The sequence below is a fragment of the Boleophthalmus pectinirostris genome, unplaced genomic scaffold (genome assembly GCF_026225935.1).
Source record: "Boleophthalmus pectinirostris isolate CB_2022bp ecotype Guang Dong unplaced genomic scaffold, ASM2622593v1 HiC_scaffold_339, whole genome shotgun sequence".
NCBI lineage: Eukaryota > Metazoa > Chordata > Actinopteri > Gobiiformes > Gobiidae > Boleophthalmus > Boleophthalmus pectinirostris.
This window is the reverse complement of record NW_026571321.1, coordinates 1,613-25,000: the sequence shown is the minus strand read 5'-3', so window position 1 is coordinate 25,000 and position 23,388 is coordinate 1,613. Positions and strand designations below refer to the sequence as shown.

Genomic DNA, 23,388 nt, shown 5'->3' with positions numbered 1-23,388 from the left:
CCTAATATATGACTAAAATATAATAGGCCTACATATAGAAATTTCCACCATATATGAAACCTAATAGCCATGGATCTACTGTACCTTAGATTCTTAGATTCATAATTTCACCATAGTTTTTAAATAAGTGTGTGTTACTGTATTTGAGATGTAGACAGAGGTGATGATGTCATGACCAATATTAAAGGCCCATTGAGGCTACTATACATAAAGCCCCTCCCAGCTATTTTAGCAGGTTGGTACTCAGTGGCTAGTATGAAGAATTTATTCCAGTTCATTTATACAGATCAAGATTATTAAAATGATTTCATTTGCATAGAGCATAATACTTGGATCCGCCGTGAAATAATCTTTAACACGTAACTCATCTTTGACAGCAACTAATGAGGTCATTAGCCTACACTGAAAAGTCATAAAGAAGACAAGAGGAGACACTAAAGCCTCTTCGGAAGTATAAATATTTAAAAAGTGACAAATGCTCCCTTAGATCTTTCTCTCTTTAACTCCTCAACAGTTTGTCTGTATCACAGGGAATCACAGTCGAACATGTAGCACTGGCAATGTGTAAAAAGTAGTACAAGAATTTGGCACTTTCTTTTGGATAGAATTGGAGTGTGTCTGCTGAGTGGGAAGAACTCACAAGGCAGATCAGAGCACGCTGAGGCCTGCCTAAATAAGCAATGAAAATGTCAAATCATTTGGATAACATGGCGGTTCTGGGGTCAGATATGTCGATAGTGATATGAGCTTAAAAATGTATTGTTTGAGTATGTTGTTGCTACAAAGCTTTATCTTAATTTTCTGGTTTGTGACCTTATAGCCTTCGGGGGGATGGGTGTTACAGGGAAAAGGGTGTTTGCGTGGTTACAGGGAAGTAGCAAGGAAATGCTGCTTGGAGGATGTGCACTTCATATTGGGGCTGTGGGTTGTTGAGGCATCTTATTGTGAAGGAGCTGATAACTCTTGGAGACAGACGGCATTAGTGGCACTGTCTGTAACACGAGCCCAAACTGTGGTCTTCTCTTTTAACAACACTGATATGACTGCAATAACACTAGGCCTAGAGGTTATTAAGAACTCATGACTCAACAGTCTGCATGACATACCAAGCACATATGTAAAACCACAGCATGACGGCCATGGCCACAGTTTGTACCAGTGAAGAAAATACATGCATGACACACATAATAATCAGCAGTGAGTGAGTCATGGCTGGAGCTGGCACCATGGCTTCTTTTTCCATATTACACCAAACTTATATAAGACATACAAGATATATATATATATATATATATATATATATATATATATATATATATATATATATATATATATATATATATATATATATATATATAAATCTGGGAGAACTACATGTTTTGAGTGGATTTGAAACTGCAGTGGCACCAAACGGCATATTACAGTTTTGGTCAACAAGTGAAAAAAAAACAACAACAAAAAACATGGTGTATAAACAGTGGCCTATAGCTCACGGCATTACAAGACAAACTGGTCTTTTTTGTAGCAATCAGCCTATTTTTCTTCAGTCAATCAATGTTGATTGAATGATGATAGATTAATTGTGATAGTCATTGGTCTAGCTCTAACCTACATGCAATCGGGAGCACACGCGCAAACATCAATTCATTGACATCGTGTCGCTTCAATTTCTTGAACGCCATTTATTAGAACAACATATATACAAGGAAAAAGAAATTGTGGTGTTGGCTGAATAGCGCAATACAAAGACATAAATCGGCTTTCAGAGGATGGTCAGCTAGATCTGCATGCAGACCTCATGAAGTCCACACCCATCCATCCAGCGCAGTCATTGTTTCCATTTCTTCGCCCGATCCCAGAAGAAAATAAAGAGCAAGGGATAGGAATAAAAATGATCTCCACTCACCATATTTTGGGTCCGGGTTTTTCTCCTCCATCTCCATTCTTACACACGGCACTCTTTAGATTATCAAAGCAGACAGGACAGTTACCATGGAAATGTCGAGGGGAAAAAAACACCAATAACAGAGACAGGCGCTACCGCTACAAAGCGGAGTGAGAGGGACCATCCCAGCGAAAGCCCTCTGCAGTCAGGAACAGCCCTCGGAATAAGACAACCAATTAGCATGCGCTATTTATTTGAGTGACAGCTCTGTTATCCAATCAGAATGATTTCTATGTGACTGAAAAATTCACACCGCTACTTCAGAGGAATTTGCTTACTTTTTATTCAAACGTAATAATTAGTAGACGACTGGCTTTGATTAAGTTTTATTTTTTGCGTAATGTGCGGTAGATTATTAAGGACCCACCTTTGTGCAGGCTCATCTGCATTCTGCACAGATTAGGCAAAACTATTTTTTTGTGGAAAAATACTACCACTTATAACTTTTAACTATCAGCAGTGATATGACCAGTTATCAGCTGTAAACAAAGTGCTGTGTGTTGTGGTCTGACCCCTCCGAATTACCTCCTCCCAGCCTCGAAATTAGACCATGGAAGTAAGACCCTGGCTGAGTGACACTGTAGTGAGAGGGAGAAATACTTCTGTACGTGGTTTCTTATTTTAAAAGCCAATCAGCTGCAGGCTGGGAGCCCACACCCTCCAACATGACTCGGTCACATGGAGCTGTGCAAAAATCTTATATTGTATGTATGTGTACTACTATATGCTACATGGGTGGTAGGGTACAACTAAATAATACGAAACTATTTTACCATTTAGCTTGAACTTGATCAAGGACAGTTGTATAACTTACAAGTATTGCTCAACTCGAAAAGTACAGCTCGTGTTGCTTCTGCCGCTGTCCTCCAGCAGAACCAGCCTCAGTAATGTTACGTATCCGTGTGACGTTACACGGGGCTGGAGTTACTTAAGCAATGTTCACAAGGTTTTTCCAATCGTTTGGACCAATCTTTAAAACGTCCACTTCGGGATCAAGACCACCAGGTATTGTTGGTTTACTTTGCTTAGTATTTGCCTGGTATTGTGAGAGAATATCACATTTTGGGCTTTTTAAAAATCTTGTTAGCTAAAACGTCTCTTAATACAAGTCCTGGCTGAACACTAATAGAAACATTGCAAGATAGTACAGTAGGCTATATTAAAGAAGAGGTTAAGTTTTAGTATAAGTTACTGCACAACAAGTCATTGTACATTATATTATAACCTCTCTCTCTTTCAGCTAAATGGCCCTTAGAAATGCTGCCTTTCGCCTCGTGGCCAATTCTCAAAAATGTGCAACAGTTTTAACATCCAGAGCACAAGGCACAGCTTCAGCGCAACATAAAGGTATGTATTAATTATTCTCTTATGTTAAGACATATAAATAAAGACTGTAATGGACTATTTAAAATAAATATGTAAAATAACAAGTATAAAACTAACATTAAATATTCTTATGAACTAAACCACTTGAAATTATCTTAAAGATGCTGAAGAAATCCCAAAGCCATCCTCAAAACCAGGTATGTAAACATTTGTTTTGTACTGGTGCAATGTCTACTATATTATGATGTGTGTGACATAATCAGTGAGGCCACACTCCTATATTTCGACACAGCCAAGGTGACTTTTGACTGGCGGGATGCTTTGAATTTGGAGGGCCAGCTGACAGAGGAGGAAGTTATGATCAGAGATTCTTTCAGGGACTATTGTCAAGAAAAACTCATGCCTCGTATCCTGATGGCTAACAGACATGAACGTGAGCCAGCCTTGTGAATAAATGATTAAAGTGTTGGTTTGGAGAATAGGTATATTTTATTATTTTATATTTCAGATTTTCACCGTGAAATTGTTTCTGAAATGGGAGAGCTGGGAGTTTTGGGACCAACTATTAAAGGTAAATTTTGATATGTTTAGATATGTTTTGTTTTATTGAGTTTTATTATGCGCTATAATTGTGTTTTGTTTTGTTAGGGTATGGCTGTGCAGGTACCAGTTATGTAGCCTATGGTTTAATTGCCCGAGAGGTGGAGAGAGTAGACAGTGGATATCGGTCAGTTATGAGTGTTCAGTCTTCACTGGTCATGCATCCAATCAATGCATATGGTACAGAGGCTCAAAAGGAAAAGTACCTGCCCAGGCTGGGTAAGTTACTGTATTTAATTGTGTGCTTAGTGTTAACTCACCTGTATTTTTATTCATCTATTTGCTTGTTTTACAGCCCGGGGAGAAATCTTGGGCTGTTTTGGTTTAACTGAACCGAACCATGGCAGTGATCCCAGCAGTATGGAGACCAAAGCTAAATACAACCCCTCAAGCGGCACTTTCAGCATCAGTGGAGCAAAAACATGGTGGGTCATTTTTGTGATGAATGTGCTGTACATGGTATGTTACCTAAAAAACGCCAAAGTATAATCAAAATCATATTTTTTGTCAGGATCACAAATTCCCCAGTAGCAGACATTGCTGTTGTCTGGGCTAAATGTGAAGACAGCAAGGTGAGGGGTTTCATTTTGGAGCGTGGGATGAAAGGGCTCAGCACTCCGAAAATTGAAGGAAAATTTTCTCTGAGAGCCTCTGCGACTGGCATGATCCTGATGGATGAGGTGGAGGTCCCTCAGGAGAACCTGTTGCCCAATGTGTCTGGACTGGCAGTAAGTGCCTGTCTCTGCTGTTACTGCTGCTCTGAACAAAGACATTAATTCTAATAACATTCTGTGTATGTGATCAAACAGGGTCCTTTTGGCTGCCTCAACAATGCTCGCTATGGCATTGCGTGGGGAGCTCTGGGAGCGGCAGAGTTTTGTTTCCACGCTGCAAGACAGTATACCCTGGACAGGTGCATGTTGTTGATAAATGTTTAGAGACAAAATGGATAGCACTTCTCAGTACAGTAATAGCATGGTAACAGGATGGAAATAGCTTACTCATGGAAACAGTATATTTGACATACTACTTTATGTCATGGGAATATAAAATTAATCTTGACCCAACGAAGACTAGTACTGTTGTGGAATTTTTCATCCCCTGCATAGTCTTAGCAAAAACCCCTCCAGTTCATTGTTGACATTTCTCTGTGGTTAGCTATGGTGTCATACAACTATTACAGAATTTATCCTTCTTTAACATTATCCTTGGTCAACTTGTCTCATAGAAGTGGCATGGTTTGCACTTCTCATTTTATCTCGGCCAGCTCCATGCTGTACGTCTTAGTTCCTATTTAAGCCTCCTTTGGAAGTATAGTCAGGCTTGAATAGCCAATACTTACACACAGTGCTGAGTATTCAAGTCACCGGGTCCTGGACTGATACTAAATAAACTTATTATGCCACTTATTTTCCCTAACAAGTAGTAGGATATATTCCTCATTATCCAAGTTAGCATTTAATTTCCATCCTACTACAATGATATTAATGTATTGTAAATTATGGCAAACATTTGTTTAAATGGTTATCAGTGTCATTTAAATGTGTGTTTTAATTCTTTCTAAACAGAATCCAGTTTGGTGTGCCTTTAGCCAGGAATCAGCTCATGCAGAAGAAGATGGCTGACATGTTGACTGAAATCACAATTGGATTACAATCATGCCTGACTCTGGGACGACTGATTGATGACAAAAAGTATGTTTGTCATGTTGAAATTAAAATTGTGTTGCATATGAAACTGCTGAACAGCCTTTAACTTACTATGACAGAGCAGCCCCTGAAATGATCTCTATGCTGAAGAGGAATAGTTGTGGCAAAGCTCTGGACATTGCACGGCAGGCCCGGGACATGTTGGGAGGAAATGGGATTGCGGACGAGTACCACATCATCCGTCATGTTATGAACTTGGAGGCTGTAAACACGTATGAAGGTAAATCAATTTAAATTGTATTGCTGACGTGTTTGTACCAGCAGAGGGCAGCATTGCTATTACTATATAAATCCTACCAGTCGCTATTTATTTATTTTTTGTCATTCTTTGTAAAATATTGCAATATTTCATTTGTCTGTACATTAAAATGCACCTTTTCTGTTTTTGTTATAGGAACCCATGACATACATGCACTGATTTTGGGCAGAGCTATCACTGGACTTCAGTCATTTACTGTTGGAAAGTAAACTTTGATATTTTTTTAAGGTAACTAGCACAAAGTATTGCCAGATATATAGTATATATATAATATTTAACATTTTTGTTAAAATATTTCAAATATAACCACCTTTAGTTTGAGATCTTGCATTGTTCCTTATAGGAACCATTTTGGGACTATATAAGATGTACAGGGATAGCCTTAACTTATTGTGCTTGTGTCTGCTATAATATAATATAATAGCTATAATCTATGACAACCATAGGTCATTATGTTATAATACTATTATAAAATTAGTAAATAAATCAAACAAGCCCGCTGACTTCCCGTTACAAAACTGCAGTGCCCAATTGGAGCTGACGTCATTGTTAACATCATCACAAAAAGCCTGCACCACCTCTCACCTCTCACAGGGGTCAGTCAATCAGTGATTACAGAGGGTAGCTTTGTAAGGTAATTAATTCTATGAGCTTACTGAGGACTAAACTAAATGTTATGTTCATTAATTGTGTTAAATCATATCACAAAATAAAAATGATCAAAGAAGGCTTGTGATGTTTTTTTTTATTATTGGTGAAATTGTGTTACATAAAATTAATAAATACACATTTTAGTAGCTGCATTGAACAGAAAAAACAGCCCTGTCAACACTGGTGAACATCAATAAACAAGTATGCAACATGTTTTTAATTTGATGTGATGTTCAAATTGTGTCTTTGAGATGCGATAGGGCTTGGGTGGCCTCCAGAAGCTCCTGATTCAGTCGCTCGCAGTTGTTCAAAATCTCAAATAACTCTGTCAGTTCCTCCTGGATCTTACTACTGTTGTCCTCATACACTGAGTACAGGTGATCCTTTAACTGCTGGCACATCTCTGACAACTGCCCAATGCAAAATGTGCATAACATATATATGAAATTTAAGATCTACAGGAACAAATAAACTCCGGTGTTAAAAGGAGGATATACCTTGTCAGATAATTTCTTCTGATAGCTGTCCATCTCTTTATTACTGGCACGACTTGTATTGATCCTTTCCACCAATCCCTCCACTTTATTTCTGATTTTATCAATGCTTATATCATCACAAACAACCAAAATACATTACAGTTATTACCTTAACACAAGCAATGCTCAATGATTTGTTTGCCGGCTGCAACAGTAGGCAGGTGTGTTACCTGGGAGGCTGGTCAGTCTTGCCTGAGGAACTGGAATCCCCTTTTGACAAAATCTGCAAAATTGTAATAAACAAAGAATTATTTTTACATACACAAGTAACTAAAATGTCATTAAATATTACCCATTTAACAGAATTAACTTAAATTAGTGATAAATACTGATGAATGGGGTCTGTGTGTGTGTGAGGGGCATTAGTTGTAAGTCTGTAACTTCCATGAAATAAATTAACTCACTGTTGTCTGCGCTCCAGTAGGATTAGGTAAAGCGCTGGAAGTAGATGGTATCTCAGCATCAAAGAGATAATTCATGGTAGTTTTCTCTGGAATAGTTAAGTAAATTTACATTAAGTGAGCAAGAAATCATTTAACGCGGCCTTTACTTTGATCATACGTTTATGCTAGTGTTAGCTAGCATAAACGTCACTACAAACTTTAATAATAATGTTTAGTAGCCCTACCTGTTAATACGATTTTACACAGACTGGTTATTTAATTTACTATTTCCTTTTTCATTATAACAACAGGAATACCTTAATAACAGAGAATGACGAAAATCTCCTACCTTCTGTAACAACAGTTGAACAAGTTAAGTAAATATAAGTTACCACTGGTTACCAGGCTAGGAGTATAAATTAAATGAACATATTTGTTAAATAAGTTAAATGAACCACTACATAAAATAGCTGCATAAAATAAAATTAAAAAATAAAAATAGCCTGTTCATAATTTAGAGAATTTTTCCCCCCTAAATAAACAGGTAGAGTTCCCCACATTCTTATGACCACAAATGTATAGGCCTACCATTATATGCCCATGAACATTTCAATACATTTTCTGTCCCTGTTTCTACATGATTTTCTTTAATAATCCTGCTTTTGTTCCACTCACAAGATAAAATAAATAAATAAAAGTTAGTCACACTGAATTAAACAAATAGAAAGATGTAGGTACAGCCCTATTAGAAGTAAAGTAAAGCAGGGAGGGCCCAAGTGGAGAAAGTGGAGATTGCTGGATTGGATTAGGCTAATCTGAGCAGGACAGGGCAGTGCAGATTGGTGCAGGGACAGGGCACAGACAGGACCATTGATCTGGGCTGTGATTGGAGCAGTAATCTCTTTCTCTCTCTCTCTCTCTCTCTCTCTCTCTCTCTCTCTCTCTCTCTCTCTCTCTCTCTCTCTCTCTCTCTCTCTCTCTCTCTTCCCCCCCCCCCCCCCCCCCCCCCCCTCATTAATCCCCTAGGCAGAAAGCAGCACACAGGCAGTCACACGCATGCTGCTTGTTGAGAGTATCTGATATCTGACTGCTAACCATCAGAAAAGCATCCTCAGTGAAATATTAGTTTAGTTAATTTAAAAAAAAAAAATCTCAAAATGATGCTGGAACATAATACCTTTATTTAAATGTATTCTGTTTGGATATGGCAAAGGAGTAGGAAAGTGGCTTTTTCATCTATTTATTTCTTGAACATTTTGGTTATTTTAGGGCCTGATTTAGGTAGAAACACCTGACAACCTTATCCAAACAACAATGGATTAAAAAGTTTCATCCTGGAGACTGTGGGACTATGGACAGCTTCAACTACACAGATCAAGGTGGACGGTCATTTCAGTATTTAGTCCAGAACATGGAGCCCCTCTATAAGGAATACAAGCCTCCTCCCAGAGACCTGATCCAGCTGCCCAAGTCTGTGCTGTACCTCCTGATGGCTGCTCTGGTGGTGGTCGCTGTGGCTTATGCCATCGTGGGTCATCTCATCAAAGACCTCATGCTGGATATAACAGGTAATTTACTATGATGTCTATGCATTTGGCAATATGCTAAAGTAAGCAAAATGCTAAACAAATGAGGGATATTGATATATACAGCAGATACTGACTTTTGAGGAAACAAGTAAGTAAACTATTGATTGATGAAATCAGTTTGACTGGGAGTTTATAAATTACAAATTACAGTGAAGATAAGATAAGCCTTTATTGCCTGTTTGTCTGAGGTATCAGGAGCACAATGAAAACAAACAACATCCAAACCCAATAGCATACAGTAAAGTTAGTAAAGTACTCAATATATCTATTCGTCTGACCGAGAGTTACATAATATACAGAAAAGAAAAAGGTAGTACATATATTCAATGAAAACTCCGTTTGTTTGAGGAGTGTAAGTTCATATGTACATGAAAACAGAGGAATTATTGTATTTCTAAGTCTTCTTTTTTGTTCAGATTGTTTGTTAGGACCGTTAGAGGAAGACTTGAAGAAGGATGGAGAGGCAGAGGGACTGAGTCCTCTGCACATCCCAGCCTCAGTGAGCCACTCGCACCAAAACGCCTTCCATGTGTGGGACCAGGACGATGTCATCATCCCCATGACACCACATGATGAGAGCCCCGCTCACAGCCCTATGATGGCCGTGATCCCTTACATTCCTTCCTTCTTCCCCCATGCACTTCACCACATCGGCAGCCCAATGCACATCAGAGAGTACCTGAGCCCCAAGGAGAGTGAAGCATGAAAGGATTATGGAAAACTAAGGAGACATTGCATCCAAAGAACATGCAACAAGTAGTAAAAAGCAAGGGGTGCACAAGTTTTAAAGACTTGCATTGATTTATCATCTTAGGGCAAATGTCCCAAGACACCGCATCTGGTTCTGGTTGATTAACGGTCAAACTCCAACTGATATCCCGCTGATGAAAGGAGAGTCCATGATGTTACGTTTTGCCAGCCTACTTTTAAAGTCGGGCTTAAAACTACTTTTCTATTCCCAAAAGAAGTCAAGCCTAAAATGAAAAGTTTTATATGTGGTTTATATGTGTTTTTGTACCTGCAAAGGAGGCAAAGGATAGTTAAAAAATGATTGAGACAGGAGATGATACAGTATGTATAGGATCAAATAATGCTCAGATTTGAAATACATGCAAATAATTGCAGAATAATTATTTTATTTTCACTACCTGCTTTGACATGTGAGAGATGACCCTTGTGGGGACAGCCTCTCTTTTTAAAGCTTCCTGTGGGGTTGTGCCAAGTTAATGTAGCATCAAGATCACCCTCCACATCTCAGCCAACTTGTGTCCCTGGGCAAGCCTAAGAAGATTTAACAGTGATACAATTGTTTCACTACTTCATCTCTGAATGAAAATAATTTGTGATTGTATTTGAAGGAGCATGGAGGTGAAGTGAATAGACTCAAGCTGAACCAGGACTATTTCTTGTACATTTATTTTTTCCATTGAAATTTGTCTAAATATGTTCCCACTTAACCCTGAACTGAGCTTCCATTAACTGCAACAATAAAATGCAAGATGAATATTTTCCTCAAGTACCAAAATATGGAATTTTCCTTAGCTCCATTCACATATATGGCAGCTGGTTAACCTGTACAAAGATGGGTGCTGATAGAAATAATGCTACAAGTAATCTTTGTTGCACCACTATTCATTACTACTAAATATACCTGACCTGCCCTGTGTGGTTAAGTAAAAGGCTGTACCTAATTGAATTAGTAGCAGACATGGCATGGTACCTTTAATACAAATTACACTAATTTAAAAACATTTCTTATTGCTCATGGTCATGTCATGGTTATGTACAGTATACAAATGACTCTTATGGGTAGTTATTAAATAAGAAAAAAAGTAAAAAGTACAGCAACAAACATACAACAAACAAACAACAAAATACACTGGCTAAACCTGTACATATGAAATGAACTGTGGCTTCTGCACTGTAAACATCCATTGCCATACTGTAAAATTGTGCTGACAATATGGCAAATGCACTACTGTATTTGTTTTGACCCATAAAATCCCGAGGACTTGTTCAACAGCTGGAGTGAGGCTTGGACACAGCTGTGCAGATGGATTTGTTTAGTCCGATTACAAACACACATGTTCCCTGTTATACAACAAAAAAAAAAAAAAAAAAAAAAAAAAAAAACACTTTTGGTTATGAGACACCTACTGGAAGCATTTTGACTGTAGCCACCAATGACTGATTCAGTATATTTTTCCAAAAGCCTACACTGATTATAAATGACTTGTAAAATTGGAAATGGCATGATTTACATATTTTACTGGTCACTAAATCAGACATAGCTGTACTGACTCAAGATTGAGATTAGGAGGAAAAGGATTAGATGGACAGTTTAGTCTTTAATACAGAGAAACTTTATTACATTGGAGCTATAGAATTAGATAGACTTGGCCTGCTTCTAGCATTAAAATGAAAAAAATATGTACATACACAAACACACACACACAAACACGATCAGAACATGAGTGCAAGATGAATGCATTTGATTGTAGGAATCTAATAATGTAACTCTTTTATTTTATTAGTTTATTTATTTTTTAAAGAAAAAACCTTACCAAACATTAGTACATTTGAATGGTTAAGTTTGTGGCCTTGAGCCTGCTCAGTGTATTTCTTTAAGACTGGCCTTGGTCCATTCTGACGTCAGCTTGGGTTAGGTGATCCCTCCTGTCCTTGACTCTTCTCAGGTGATGGCTAAGACTGGGATGGTCCTTTATTGGCATTAACTTACTTCTTAGCCTGACGTGGCATGATGACACTAACAAATTGTAACACATTCTGATTGGATTAGTCCCACACCAGAGCATGCATTTACATTGGTCCCTCACAGCCAACGCCATCAACTACCAAATAGTTGACAATAGATCAAGCATTTTTAAAATGAAGCAGACCTAAATTAATTTTGAGTGTACACACACTGAAAGAAAGTCTCATTGTACCAGTTAAAAAAAAAAAAAAAAGGAACCCTGTTTAAAAGTGATGACAAAACACTCTGGTAAAACTACTGTGTCAAGTCAAAAGTAAAAAAACAGATGAACTTGAAAGAAACAATTTATTATAGATGTAAAAGTAGATACAGATTTTTAATAAAATATTTAATTTAAAAAGATAAAAAGACTGATTTCAAACTTTACAAACCACTTGATTAGTCCAGTTTTCGCTGAGGGAGCACAATGCGGTAAAGCGAAGTACCTTTAGCTTGGTAGAAGGTAACAGTCATTTTGTCCTGTGCCACCTCTGCATGAACAAACCCTCCCAGAGTGGAAGCCTGTCCTGTGAAGAACTTTACTGAGCCTTTGGGAACATGATTCCAGTGACGAACATCGGGGTCCAGAAAGTTCCCTGCTCCACTGACCACATATCCAACACCTGACTCCTCAATGTACTGTGAACAAAATAAGACTTTTAATATATCTACTGTACCATCAGTGGAGTATCTATAGGACTTGTGCACAAACCTGCAGGTTGTGGTCATGCCCACAAAAGTAAGCTGTAGCCTTGTATTTAATGAGCATAGGATGCACCTGCTGCAGCAGACACTGGGTGGGTCCATGTTCAGAAACAGACCACACAGGGTAGTGCCCTGCCACTAGCAGAAAGTCTGCTTTAGAGCGGGCCATCCGGTCCTGCAGCCACACCAGCTGACGGTTTGCATCCACCTGCCGCAGAGGACCTTTGGGCTGTGCATCCGAGTAGTCGTTTGAGTTTCCACATAGCATCACAGTGTCCAGCATGATGATGGTCAAGGTCTTGTGAGTGTTGGGAATGCGGAAATTCAGTTCATAATAATAAGCTGGGAACTTCCTACAAATAAACACTAGTAAGGCAAAGCGGGACTATCTGCTCTACATGTATTTTTATTGAACATACCATCTGTTGGACTTCTGGCTGTACTCAATCTGTGCCTTCACATTTCCAATGTGGTCATGGTTTCCAGCCAAGACGTACCAGGGGATCTTCAGGGATTTGGCTGTGTAAACAGACTCAAACGTTTCCTGCACATGCACAACATTAATTACAAAACAGATTTTTTTTTTTTAAACAGGCTGAAAAAAATGAACTTGCCTTGAATCGAGGGGAGTCCACACTGTCCACACCTTTATAGTAGAAGTTGTCTCCAAGAGCCAGAACAAAGTCTGCTCCCACCTGCTCTGCTACTTTACTCATTTCTTGAGCTGTAGCCTTCTGCACTGCAGTGATGTACGGTGGATAGGGCACGCCTCCCCAATCCCCTATGGCCACAAACTTTATGGAAGTCTTGTTCTCTGCAGAAAAAAACATTGCATTATATATTATACAAAATTGTTTAATACTGAAAATCATGATTGGATACTTACTATCAGTTTCCACAAGTTCCTGGAAGGCAGCCGGGAAGCAGGAGGCCACTGGGATGGCAAAGAAGATGGAGACTAGAGCAAGTGCCATCTTAAAAACACAACAGTTCAATTACATCTAGCTAAAATATAACTCTAGCCATACCAAGTTCAGACATAAAACCCTCATAAAAATGACTTGTCAAAAAAATAAGCAAAAGAGGAACTAAAATGGTTTGTGGTCAGTGGTTGCAGAAGCAAAGAATGCAAGTCTTGCTTTAGCGCTCTCCTCCCTCCTCCTCCTTCTCCAGCGTCTCACACTAGTGATTATAAAAGTTGCCATGTGATTGGTTACAGCAACAGACATATCCCAGCTGGAACTAGTGAAGCTAATCAAAGCATGTTGTAGCACACAACTGAAAAGGTTAAAGGTTACAACACATCAATAAAATCAGTAGAAATCCTGATGAGGAGTTTTGAAATGCACTGTGAGAGATAGAGTCACTCACAGCTGATAAGTGTGGACTTGTAGACCCTCTCCATCTGCAGTATGCTTCCTCAGGTCCTGTTTTATAACAAGCAGGCCACTCCAGAGAGGCATGATCATGCCTCATATCCTTGACTCAGTCGAGACTAAAGCGTTTTCAGGGCAACATGTGACCCTTTATAGATGTTATAGCCAGTGCCCAGAGTTTTCCATAGAGGTTGATCACACCTCTCCTTCCCTTTTTATTTTCTGATTTGGGGAACTGAGAACAAACCCATGGCTGTGACCACTGTTCCATTAGCATATTTTTCCAGTGTTTTAAGCCACCTTACTTTACCCCATTTGACCTGCCTACACACATATTTTGTTTGCTTTCTGCTCTTTATTTTACCACTCTTAATGGCAGTTTTGAGCATGTGTAGCAATAACAATGGTGACATGTTACAAAAAACAAAAAAGGAGGCAAAACCATTCCACTAAAATAATTTATTCACAAGGGTTAGAGCACACAAATATACTCTTAGCTTAAACTGTGAGTGTTTGAAAGAAAGTAACAGAAATGGTTTGTTTATGAAAATGAAATGTCCACAAAGAGAAAGGAATTAATCAGGTGCTTCCATTCAACATTGATATGACGCAGTCCTCCAGTAAAAACAAAAAACCCAGCATCTGCTTTTATTGTACATCCAACATCAAGTAAGGTAAAAGGTGACAAACTCAGAGTGACAAAATCCACCACTTAAAATGTAGCATGATGTTAGTAACTGGTACCACTGTAACCCTGGTACGAAGTCTGGTCTTGTCCCGTGTAACCCTGGTACATGTAGTTTTGATTGTCCCAGGTCTGCTGTCCCCAACCTAAAGAAACACCCAAAAAAAATGACATGTTTAATTCATGTGAGGCTGTTTGACAATAAACTCATTCTGTATGTCTATAGCACTTTAAAAATGGCCTGTGTACCGTGCAAAGATTTGTAATACATTGTGAGCTGTATTTTTCCTTTCTATCCAACAGTACATTTACATTACTAGAATACACTGGTAACTAGTGTAATCAGGTAACAATAATAAATTCTGATCCAAAACACTTTGTTTCAGTGTCAGTTTATAAATCACATTTTGAGTAATAGGGATATTTGGACACTGAAGTAAAATTATTTGCAAAATAATAATTTAAATTTTGTCTGCAATCTTTTCATTTGCTACACTAGATGGAATTTTTACACATTTTCCTCTTTAACACATGCACAGGTCAATTCGAAATAAATCAGATTACACAAATAAAATGTTGCCATTTACAGGATATATGACAACTTCAGAAAGCAAATTGATTATATTTTTGGTGTGCAACCAACTCTAGAGCTCTCTATAGTTATAGAGCTCTTTGAACATATTGCAAGGCACTTCATAGTTACCCATGCTCAACTTTTAGTCTAGAATATACATCTAAAATCAATCAAAACATCAAATATGATTAACAGAAGGTCATCTGCGATGCCGATACCCATAAAATAGATTACTATTCCTGAACAAAGGCTTGATACCTGTGTTACCATAAACATGAATAAGGCAAAGTGGCTGATAAAAAAATTTAAATTAAGATCTTACCATAGTTACTATAATCCTGCCCCCCTGTCACTGAACTCGGATAGGCAGTGGAGTACATGGAATAGTTTTGGTCTTGAGTCAGCATTTTCTTTTTCTCTTCTCCATAGCCGTAGCTGTAGGGACTTTGTTGGTCAACAGGGGGTGGCATTGCTGTATAATTGGGCTGTGAGGCAGTAGTTGTGGTGGTGGTTGTGTTGGAGACAGGTGCAGCAGAGTATGTAGTGGTCTCTGGGTAAAAAGTTCCATAGGTGCTACTGCCGTCTGTTGTGCTGGTATCACCACCTCCATAGAGTTTATCTATAAAATGACAACACACTTTTGAGTTAAAGTTCACAATATAAATTTACAATCTGTAAACTATAAGTACACCAATCGGGCATAACATAAATACCAATGAAAGGTGACATAACACAGATTGAGAGTTTTGTCGGCAAGAGTAACTCAGTTGAGAGACGTTCAGCCACAAACCCAAAGGCAGGCTGTTTGATTCCTAATACTACTGTGTCCTAGGGCGACATTCTACCCACCTTGCCACAAGTGTCTGTGTTCACTGGTTTAGGAATTGGATTGTCTTTATAGCAACCTGAAATATTGTAGAGTAAAAACCTTTTTCTTTTGTTTAGACTAAATTGCATTGCCTTTTTTTTGCTTCTACTAGGCAACTGATTATTATTATTTAGTATCACTATTATTGTTACTTGAATATTCATAAAGAATCAATTAACCTAATAATATTGTCATCTATAATTAACAATGTGTGCAATTGTGAGTGTGCATGAGTGCTGCCTCCTCGTTACTTTTAGAGGGAACTTGTTCTCATGCAACCTCACAACTGCACAATATGCTCACAAAATCAGTTTGAAATACATACAAACTGTCCTTAGTTTATTTATAAATTATTTATGTGAAGATGATGATGGTCATAACACAAGATTAATATGTTATGCCTGATGGGTGCAGGTTCAGCCAAAGCTAGGGTTTGGTATTTCTGTTTAAATTAGACACGTACGATAGCTTGAGCCAGTGCTGCTTTCATAGCTGTAGTTGGCTTTTAAAAACAGGAAGAAGAAGAGTCAAAAGAAGTTCAAAGCACATTATTGTTCAGTATTCAGAGCATTGCCTCACTTTTGTTGTAGCTGGGACCAGAGGCTGGTTTGTCTCGGCCTCTGCCTCGGCCCCGGCCTCTTCCTCGAGATCCAGTGTCAGTGGGGATCCCACGAATAGTTCCGAAGCCAGGGATGTGCTGGGGACAGCAAAGTATAATTAGACTGTTGTTTAGTTATTCAGTGGATTAAAATATCAGTAATGTATGTTTTAGGTTTGGAACATCTCTTACCATATCTGTGTAGGTGACCTTCTTCTTTTGATAAAATCTGGAATGATCTTCAGGAAATAAACTTTCCAAAGCTGCCAAAGCAGCACGGGCCTTGGCCTCCTTCTTGTTTGAGCCACTTCCTTTGAACTTTTGTCCATCAACATCCACCTAACATGCAGAAGGATTATCATACTGTTGTCGATACATTTAATTTGACAGATGTGGTATGCAAGTTAATAATACTGACCTCAATAACAAAGCACTTCTCATGTGATCCCCCAGTCTCTGCTGAGAGCTCATACCTCAAACTCCGGCGTTTTTCATTCAACTCCATCACTGGATTCTTGCCATTTTTTGTCAATATGGGACCTAACCCTCCCTGCCCCAAAAGATAAGACATTAGAGACTGACTGTACCACACAGATCATGGTTACAGGAAACTCACCTCGTCTGATCCAGCTGTGGTTGAGGCAGAAGCTTTCCCTGCATCTTGTCCTCCATTTGAACCATTCGATTCTGCAGGAGCAGTTGAAAGACCAAGATCTTGCAAGACCTAAAAACAGGGTTTACATTGTTTTACTGCAGCACAATTGCTTGATAGACACAGTTAAGAAGTCTAAGTAAAGTACCTTGGTAGCTACATTAATCTTTGCTGATCTTTTGGAAGGACCAGTAGCTTCATAAGTCTTTCCATTGAAGTCCACAGCCATTGTGAATACTGGCTCATGCACAGGACCACTTTGTGATGTGAGGCGATACGCCAGGCCAGGCCTGTACTGGTTTAGACGCATCACAGCATTCATATTTATGTCATCACTGACTGTAATAATAACATAACATTAGAGCCTGACATTTGTCAACACAAAATGATCGATTGATTTCAATTACGAACATGGTTTTCTCTGAAAGCGCTTTTGAAACTTGCGTTGTTTACTGTTAAGGTGTGGCTGTTCCTCTCCTGTATCTATAGCTGAAAAAGATCTCTTAGCTGGTGGGTAAAACCGTGGTCCTGATGCTAAAAAAAAATTTAACATCAATATCATATTTAAATAGTTTAAAGTGAAAGGCAGCAAAGGTATGAAGAATACCTGAAATATTTGCAGAGGATTCAGGTTTCTGGGGTTTTTTGGGTTTTGCACCCATTCCCAGGACCTTGCGCATCTGTCCAAATGCCCACTGCCTCAGGATATGCTGTATAAAAAGAACTGTTAAGATCAAAGTGTGGGCTTTTGTGAACTTGAATGTAAATAATTTACCTGTGCATTCGCTGTGATGTCTTCACGCTGCTGCGTTGACAAGTGTTCAATGGCATCCACTGGATCCTTCTCACATGGGTCCTTAATTCCAGGCCCATCTTTGAACAAAAACAAATAACCTTAGCAGTCACATATAATACTTTCACTGTTAAGACAGGTGAACACTGCATAATTTTGGTTGTCTGTGATTAAAAATTTTGATCATGGGAAAAATCTTGGCTCAAAGTTGTAGGTCTCACAATCTCACAGTGAGACAAGGTCAGCAATTAAACTTTGAAATGTCATAAGAACTGTGACTGATTTCAATCTTTGACAAACATGTGACCAATAGTAAACAGTAAACATTAAGTAATGGCATTTAAAAACGCTAGCATGTAGCACTAGCTAACCAGTAGGTGACTTTACTACATGGAGAGCAGACTGTGATAATAACCGAGAACCAGTGCATAGTGTGCGTGTGCGCTATCTTATCATTTTTAATTCCTCACATCATGTAGTGTAACATCCAAAAATCTTCTACAGCAATGAAATTGGAGGGATAGGAAACACTAATCTGTACATATTGGATGGAGCATAACCTTCTAAAAGCAGTCCAGAAGAGATGGATTCAAAGACTCTGCGCAAAGCCTCTCCAGCTCCCAGGGGCCTCTCAGACGTCACAATGGCTTTCTCTACCAGCAGTTCAAGAGGCTAATGAAAGCACACATTAAGATAAAGCTGAAAAAAGCATAAGAATTTGAATAAACTGATGTGCCATTTTTAGAAAGGAAAAGAAAACATACCCATCCAGAGAGTGGCTGCCAGGTAGGCACGCGGATACACAAGTCTCTCAAGATCCGAATTACAACAAGTGCAGAGTTCAGCTCATTGACTTTGGCCTGTGGAGAAAATACAGTTAAAAAGACAAAGGGTGTACATTTCTAAAAGGTGTCTTGACAGTTAAATGAGTAAATCTCACAATCAACTCTAATCTGCAATAGACAAAATGAAAACTAGGGTTGATTTTGAGATGACTCGATTATTTTTTTTAATATTGGAAAATAGCGCATAGGCCAATGTTGTCACCAACGACATATTCTCTTGTTCATTCACTTCAATCAAGATTGATTTTTTAAAAATTTTGATATGGACAGGAGTGAATATTATTAAATACTAAACAATGTTACGTACAAATAAGGACGTGAATGCAAACCTGGAACCACTTGGCATGGCGAAGAGATGCCAAGGCAGTAAGGCATTTCTGCCTGTCCAGAATGTCCGGCGGATCGCTGACCGTTTGCGTTTCTATTGACGGGGTGGAGTAAGAAGAAAAGGTACAGTTTGACCAAGGGCTTGGCTCTGTCTTGAAGTTTAGGGAGTAGCTGCTTTCCCAAACCATGTATTGAGGAAAGGAGAAACACACTAACTGAAAGTTATTTTCTTTATAACAAAAACACATGGAATGTCAAAGGAAATGAATTTAAATGTTGTTAACTTTTAAGAGTTACAAATGCATTTTGTCCTTTCCACAGTCCTTTGGTTTGAGTTGGCCATTTTCTCCTTTTTCAAGACAGTGTATCCAATTGGTCAAAGGTCCAGCTTTCCTAAAAAACTTCACAAACTAGAAGATGATCAGTAACAAGTTACAAGCATTCAAAAGTTTGACTTCCCTCTCAGTGCAGCAAAACTGAGTCACTTTGACCTGAATTGTACAAAGAATACTTCATACAGCCCACAGCGTCTTGATAAACAGGACCCCTTGGGATTATGGGGTAATTTCTGTCAAAGCATTCCTACTTTTTAAATTTATAATTATAAGCCATAGCATTTCCAGAGTACCATTTGTCAGTTCCATTAAGGTAAATGGAAAATACGAAATACAAAGTCAAAGAAAATTATGTAACTTTGGGTCATTTAAAGAAAACACCCTGAATAGCCTAAATCAGTTTTGCTGCAGATGGTGTCAAATGTTACTAAATTGAGACATATTTTTCCGCGCTTCAACATTTGAATAAGACAATATTCAATTTAGTGATTAAAATCTATATGCTTACAAAACCAATATTATAATATGTCGACGATCACTTTGGAACGAGCCAATTAACAATTGTTCAGGGGAGAGATATCCACTGCATAGTTCATTGACCATTGATGAAATACATCTATGAAGTGGAGTGGTGGTGTGCCTTGGGCCTCACACATAAGGTCCATGTTATACATACCCTCATCTGTTTCGGTGTCTTTGACTGTCCTGACCAAAGGTGACGTCAAATAGACCTGAAGAGTCAGGATGGGCTTAGTGGTGCTTTGGACGACAATAGCAGCATTTTCAGGGCTGTCAGCTATTGTGTACATTTCCGGTGAAATATTCTGAAAGTTAAGAAGCAAAAGAACATTAACAAACATATGATATGACAGCACACATCCTTTTAGGCTTATGTGGTCATACCTCTAACTCTACTGCTAGTTTTTCTGTTACTTGTCTGAGGAGAGTGACTGTAGGCTTTTTTGATGAAAGCAGGATCAGCTCAAGATCTTTATCACCCTTCAGTATAAGTCCTTTGGCGACCAACCCAACCCTCATAACCCCACGCAACACACGGCCTTGTTCATCACTGAATTCACTGAAATGATGAAGATCAAAACAGGTTACTACAATAAAGACACTTTAATACCTCTAGAATAGTGTGTGAAATTGAAGGCATGCCATACCTTGGTGTAGCATCCATTTGATCCGAGACGGTCTTAAGAGCATGTTCTACATGGGAGATAATCATTTGTATAGCATCTAGGAACCTTGCCGAAGGATAGATATCTGAATGTTTAGCCATTACATGACGATCATAAGGCCGAGGACATGTCTGTGCTGCCGTTTGCTTTAGAAAAAAAAAGTTTTTAGTTCCAATTTGAATACAACACATAGAAGCTAAAATCCATTATTTATTATTTATTTCTAACCTCATGTTGCATTTGACCTTCAATTTCCTCTATAGCAGCAAGATAGTCATGGTATTGTCTTAGATCTTCTTCATAGCAAAGGCAATCATACCAATATCTCAATTCTTCGTATCTGGAAATGGTAAAATAACAGATAGTATTATATTTGGCTCTTATCTAATGTCTATAATAAACAGAAAGTGTGTTTACCTATCATAGTCGTGTGGATGCAACCGATGCCCTCTCTGGATCAGATCGTCCCAGTATAGCAGCTCTTCATAAGCCTCACGTTCATCCCACTTTGCCTGAGCGGCCTCCATTCTTGTCAACACCCTGCTGTTAAAAAAACAAACAAAAAACATCACATTGAAATAGTGCTTTTTACATAATATAAGTATGCTATTTACGCCGTTTTAAACTACTAATTAACTAACCTATGCAAGCAATTTAGAGCAGAGACAACATGGATCTAGTTCATTTCAAACTAGTAACGAAATCTAATTCCTATTAAAGGTCGTTTATAAAGGAAGCTAATGCAAAATTGTCAGGACATGTCAGTAGAGGTGCATCCTGGCATAGCTCTGCAGCTAGACACTCTTGGCATAATGTGTAAAAATAAACAAAAATGTTTCAGAAATGTAAGTTAATTTATACATGGTGCACGATGTGCTAGCTAATAAACAGCTAACGCTAAGATTGCATTTTCATTCTCATTCATTCAAATGACTCATACATTTCTTCAGGGTCTTTTATACAGTAATTTGGTAGTGTTAAACAAGACTCATTAAGCCAAGTAGCTTCATGCACAAATTATTGTTGTGATGTTCATGGCGCTGACAACAGTTTTAGCTAACCAGTGGTTCGTTTACCCATTAGTAAATATCAGGTACACATACAAAGAATGGACGCAAGCAAAGAACTACAAATAAAACTGTATCACTTTGCTCTTTAAATGATGCTTACCCTTTCTAAACAAACAGGTTAAGTAATTGCACTCGTAACTTTTCGAGGTGATTTTAATGATGTTAGCCTTTAGCCTCCGCTTGCAGCTCGGGGAGACCGTCGCAGAATGCGGACGTCATGTTTGTTACGCCCCCTTCATGGTCAGCGTGGGGACGAAGAACCGTGGATCTATAATAAAAAAACGTTTTATTTTATTATAGTTCTTTCGTAAGAACATGAGTATAGTTCTGTTGTTTTCTATAATTTTTCTATTATATTATATTATCTATTATATCTATTATAAGAGAATACATAAGAGAATAGCGCTACTTGTTGATCTAGGATAATTTTTCACACTTGCCCAAGAAAGGAAAGAAAAAAATGAATACACTTTGAATGAATAACATATACAAAATGTCATTAAACTAAAGTCTCTTGCTCGAAAGGGAATGGGCTGAATAATACTTATTCCCACCCCGTTGTGCATGTAAAACAAAGAATAATCAAGTCTAATGATTTCTAATAATTATGTTCAGAAAGTTTCAAATTTGCATATCCAAGACAAAGCAGTTGCAGCATTTGTTGATAACAATAATTAAATCAGGTGTAACGTACCCTTACAGCTGGTGCTGCACTCCAAGACTGTTCCACAGTTTGATCTGTTTTCATGTAAACATGAATGCTTTTGGCCAAGGAAAAAAGACACTTTTTAGGAAATTTTATTTCCAATGTCGCAGAACAAGTATGCCAAGTCAAAAAACAACCTATGGTCAAAACATTATTATTATTATTATTATTATTATTATTATTATTATTAATAATAATAATAATAATAATAATAATAATAATAATAATAATAATATATTAAATAGGCTATTCAAATGACAAATGTTTGAATAGCCTGTCTTTTCTGTTATTTTAGCGCTAGGGTACACACATAAACTATTAATCTCGAGGTTCAGTTTACAGGTTAGAATCACAATCTAGGCTATTAGATGGTACAGTTATATAGTGGACCTCCCCCATCTTTATTGGGATGACTTTGAGTTGTTTTGTGTTTCCACAAAAAAGCACAAAAACCATCTCAAAGTTCCTCACCTCAATCTTACATTATGATATAATGTGAACATAACCCTTTGAGGTTGATGGTATGCAGGCCTATGCATGGTTTTTAAACTAATTAACCACAGTCAACCATATCATCACACTGACACTTATGCACTGTTTATGCTTATGCACTGAAATAATTTTATATGAAAAACGCCCTTTAACATTCTGACTGTATGGTACTCGCAGAAACCTGGGCAGAACTGGAATGGAGGGCGTGTGGACCAGATTGATATAAATTTGTATAAAAATACAGAGAGATATAATTTTGGATTTGCTAGGCAATTATTTTTGCTCAAATTTGCTTTATACGACAAAATGGAAACTGAAAGCAGAGAAAGGTTCAGTTCAGCTGTGTCTAGCGCCAACATCTGTATCAGTGATATATAAATGTGTGTGCAGTCTGAAGTGTCCTTTTGTTTAAATAACTCTTCATC

At 38.1% G+C, this 23,388-nt stretch overlaps 3 protein-coding genes across 5 annotated transcripts; 1 reads left to right on the top strand and 2 right to left on the bottom strand.

The window, feature by feature from the left end:
• The first annotated feature begins 1,397 nt into the window (after positions 1 to 1,397).
• Positions 1,398 to 10,471, top strand: gcdha (glutaryl-CoA dehydrogenase a). 2 transcript variants are annotated; one of them, XR_008633179.1, is made up of 14 exons: positions 1,398 to 2,950; positions 3,186 to 3,292; positions 3,433 to 3,468; positions 3,564 to 3,704; positions 3,780 to 3,842; positions 3,920 to 4,090; positions 4,167 to 4,296; positions 4,383 to 4,599; positions 4,681 to 4,784; positions 5,440 to 5,565; positions 5,640 to 5,800; positions 5,975 to 6,067; positions 8,679 to 8,977; positions 9,415 to 10,471. XR_008633179.1 is itself a non-coding variant. In XM_020941928.2 (12 exons), the coding sequence occupies exons 2-12, from the start codon at positions 3,190 to 3,192 to the stop codon at positions 6,046 to 6,048; spliced, it is 1,326 nt and encodes a 441-aa protein (XP_020797587.2). In that variant the 5' UTR covers positions 1,400 to 2,950; positions 3,186 to 3,189; the 3' UTR covers positions 6,049 to 6,567. The 2 variants fall into 2 exon arrangements, 1 of the variants encoding a protein (XP_020797587.2); XM_020941928.2 differs by lacking the exons at positions 8,679 to 8,977; positions 9,415 to 10,471 and having other exon boundaries at positions 1,400 to 2,950; positions 5,975 to 6,567.
• A 1,571-nt stretch (positions 10,472 to 12,042) lies between these two features.
• Positions 12,043 to 13,931, bottom strand: acp5a (acid phosphatase 5a, tartrate resistant). 2 transcript variants are annotated; one of them, XM_020941874.2, is made up of 6 exons: positions 13,830 to 13,931; positions 13,345 to 13,432; positions 13,073 to 13,272; positions 12,878 to 13,002; positions 12,466 to 12,811; positions 12,043 to 12,392 (listed from the first exon to the last, which is right to left on the bottom strand). In XM_020941874.2, exons 2-6 carry the CDS (start codon positions 13,430 to 13,432, stop codon positions 12,153 to 12,155), a joined length of 999 nt encoding a protein of 332 aa, XP_020797533.1. In that variant the 5' UTR covers positions 13,830 to 13,931; the 3' UTR covers positions 12,043 to 12,152. The 2 variants fall into 2 exon arrangements, with proteins under 2 accessions (XP_020797533.1, XP_055017080.1); XM_055161105.1 differs by lacking the exon at positions 13,830 to 13,931 and adding an exon at positions 13,487 to 13,662 and having other exon boundaries at positions 13,345 to 13,392.
• Positions 13,932 to 14,278: 347 nt separating this feature from the next.
• LOC110175670 (interleukin enhancer-binding factor 3-like) lies at positions 14,279 to 21,977 on the bottom strand. The gene is made up of 20 exons (XM_055161104.1): positions 21,866 to 21,977; positions 21,113 to 21,238; positions 20,924 to 21,035; positions 20,678 to 20,841; positions 20,415 to 20,589; positions 20,188 to 20,335; positions 19,179 to 19,270; positions 18,769 to 18,864; positions 18,565 to 18,676; positions 17,987 to 18,084; positions 17,819 to 17,921; positions 17,623 to 17,745; positions 17,360 to 17,550; positions 17,176 to 17,283; positions 16,978 to 17,109; positions 16,752 to 16,898; positions 16,541 to 16,658; positions 16,425 to 16,463; positions 15,416 to 15,712; positions 14,279 to 14,665 (listed from the first exon to the last, which is right to left on the bottom strand). The coding sequence occupies exons 2-20, from the start codon at positions 21,220 to 21,222 to the stop codon at positions 14,565 to 14,567; spliced, it is 2,466 nt and encodes an 821-aa protein (XP_055017079.1). The 5' UTR covers positions 21,223 to 21,238; positions 21,866 to 21,977; the 3' UTR covers positions 14,279 to 14,564.
• Between the last annotated feature and the right edge of the window lie 1,411 nt (positions 21,978 to 23,388).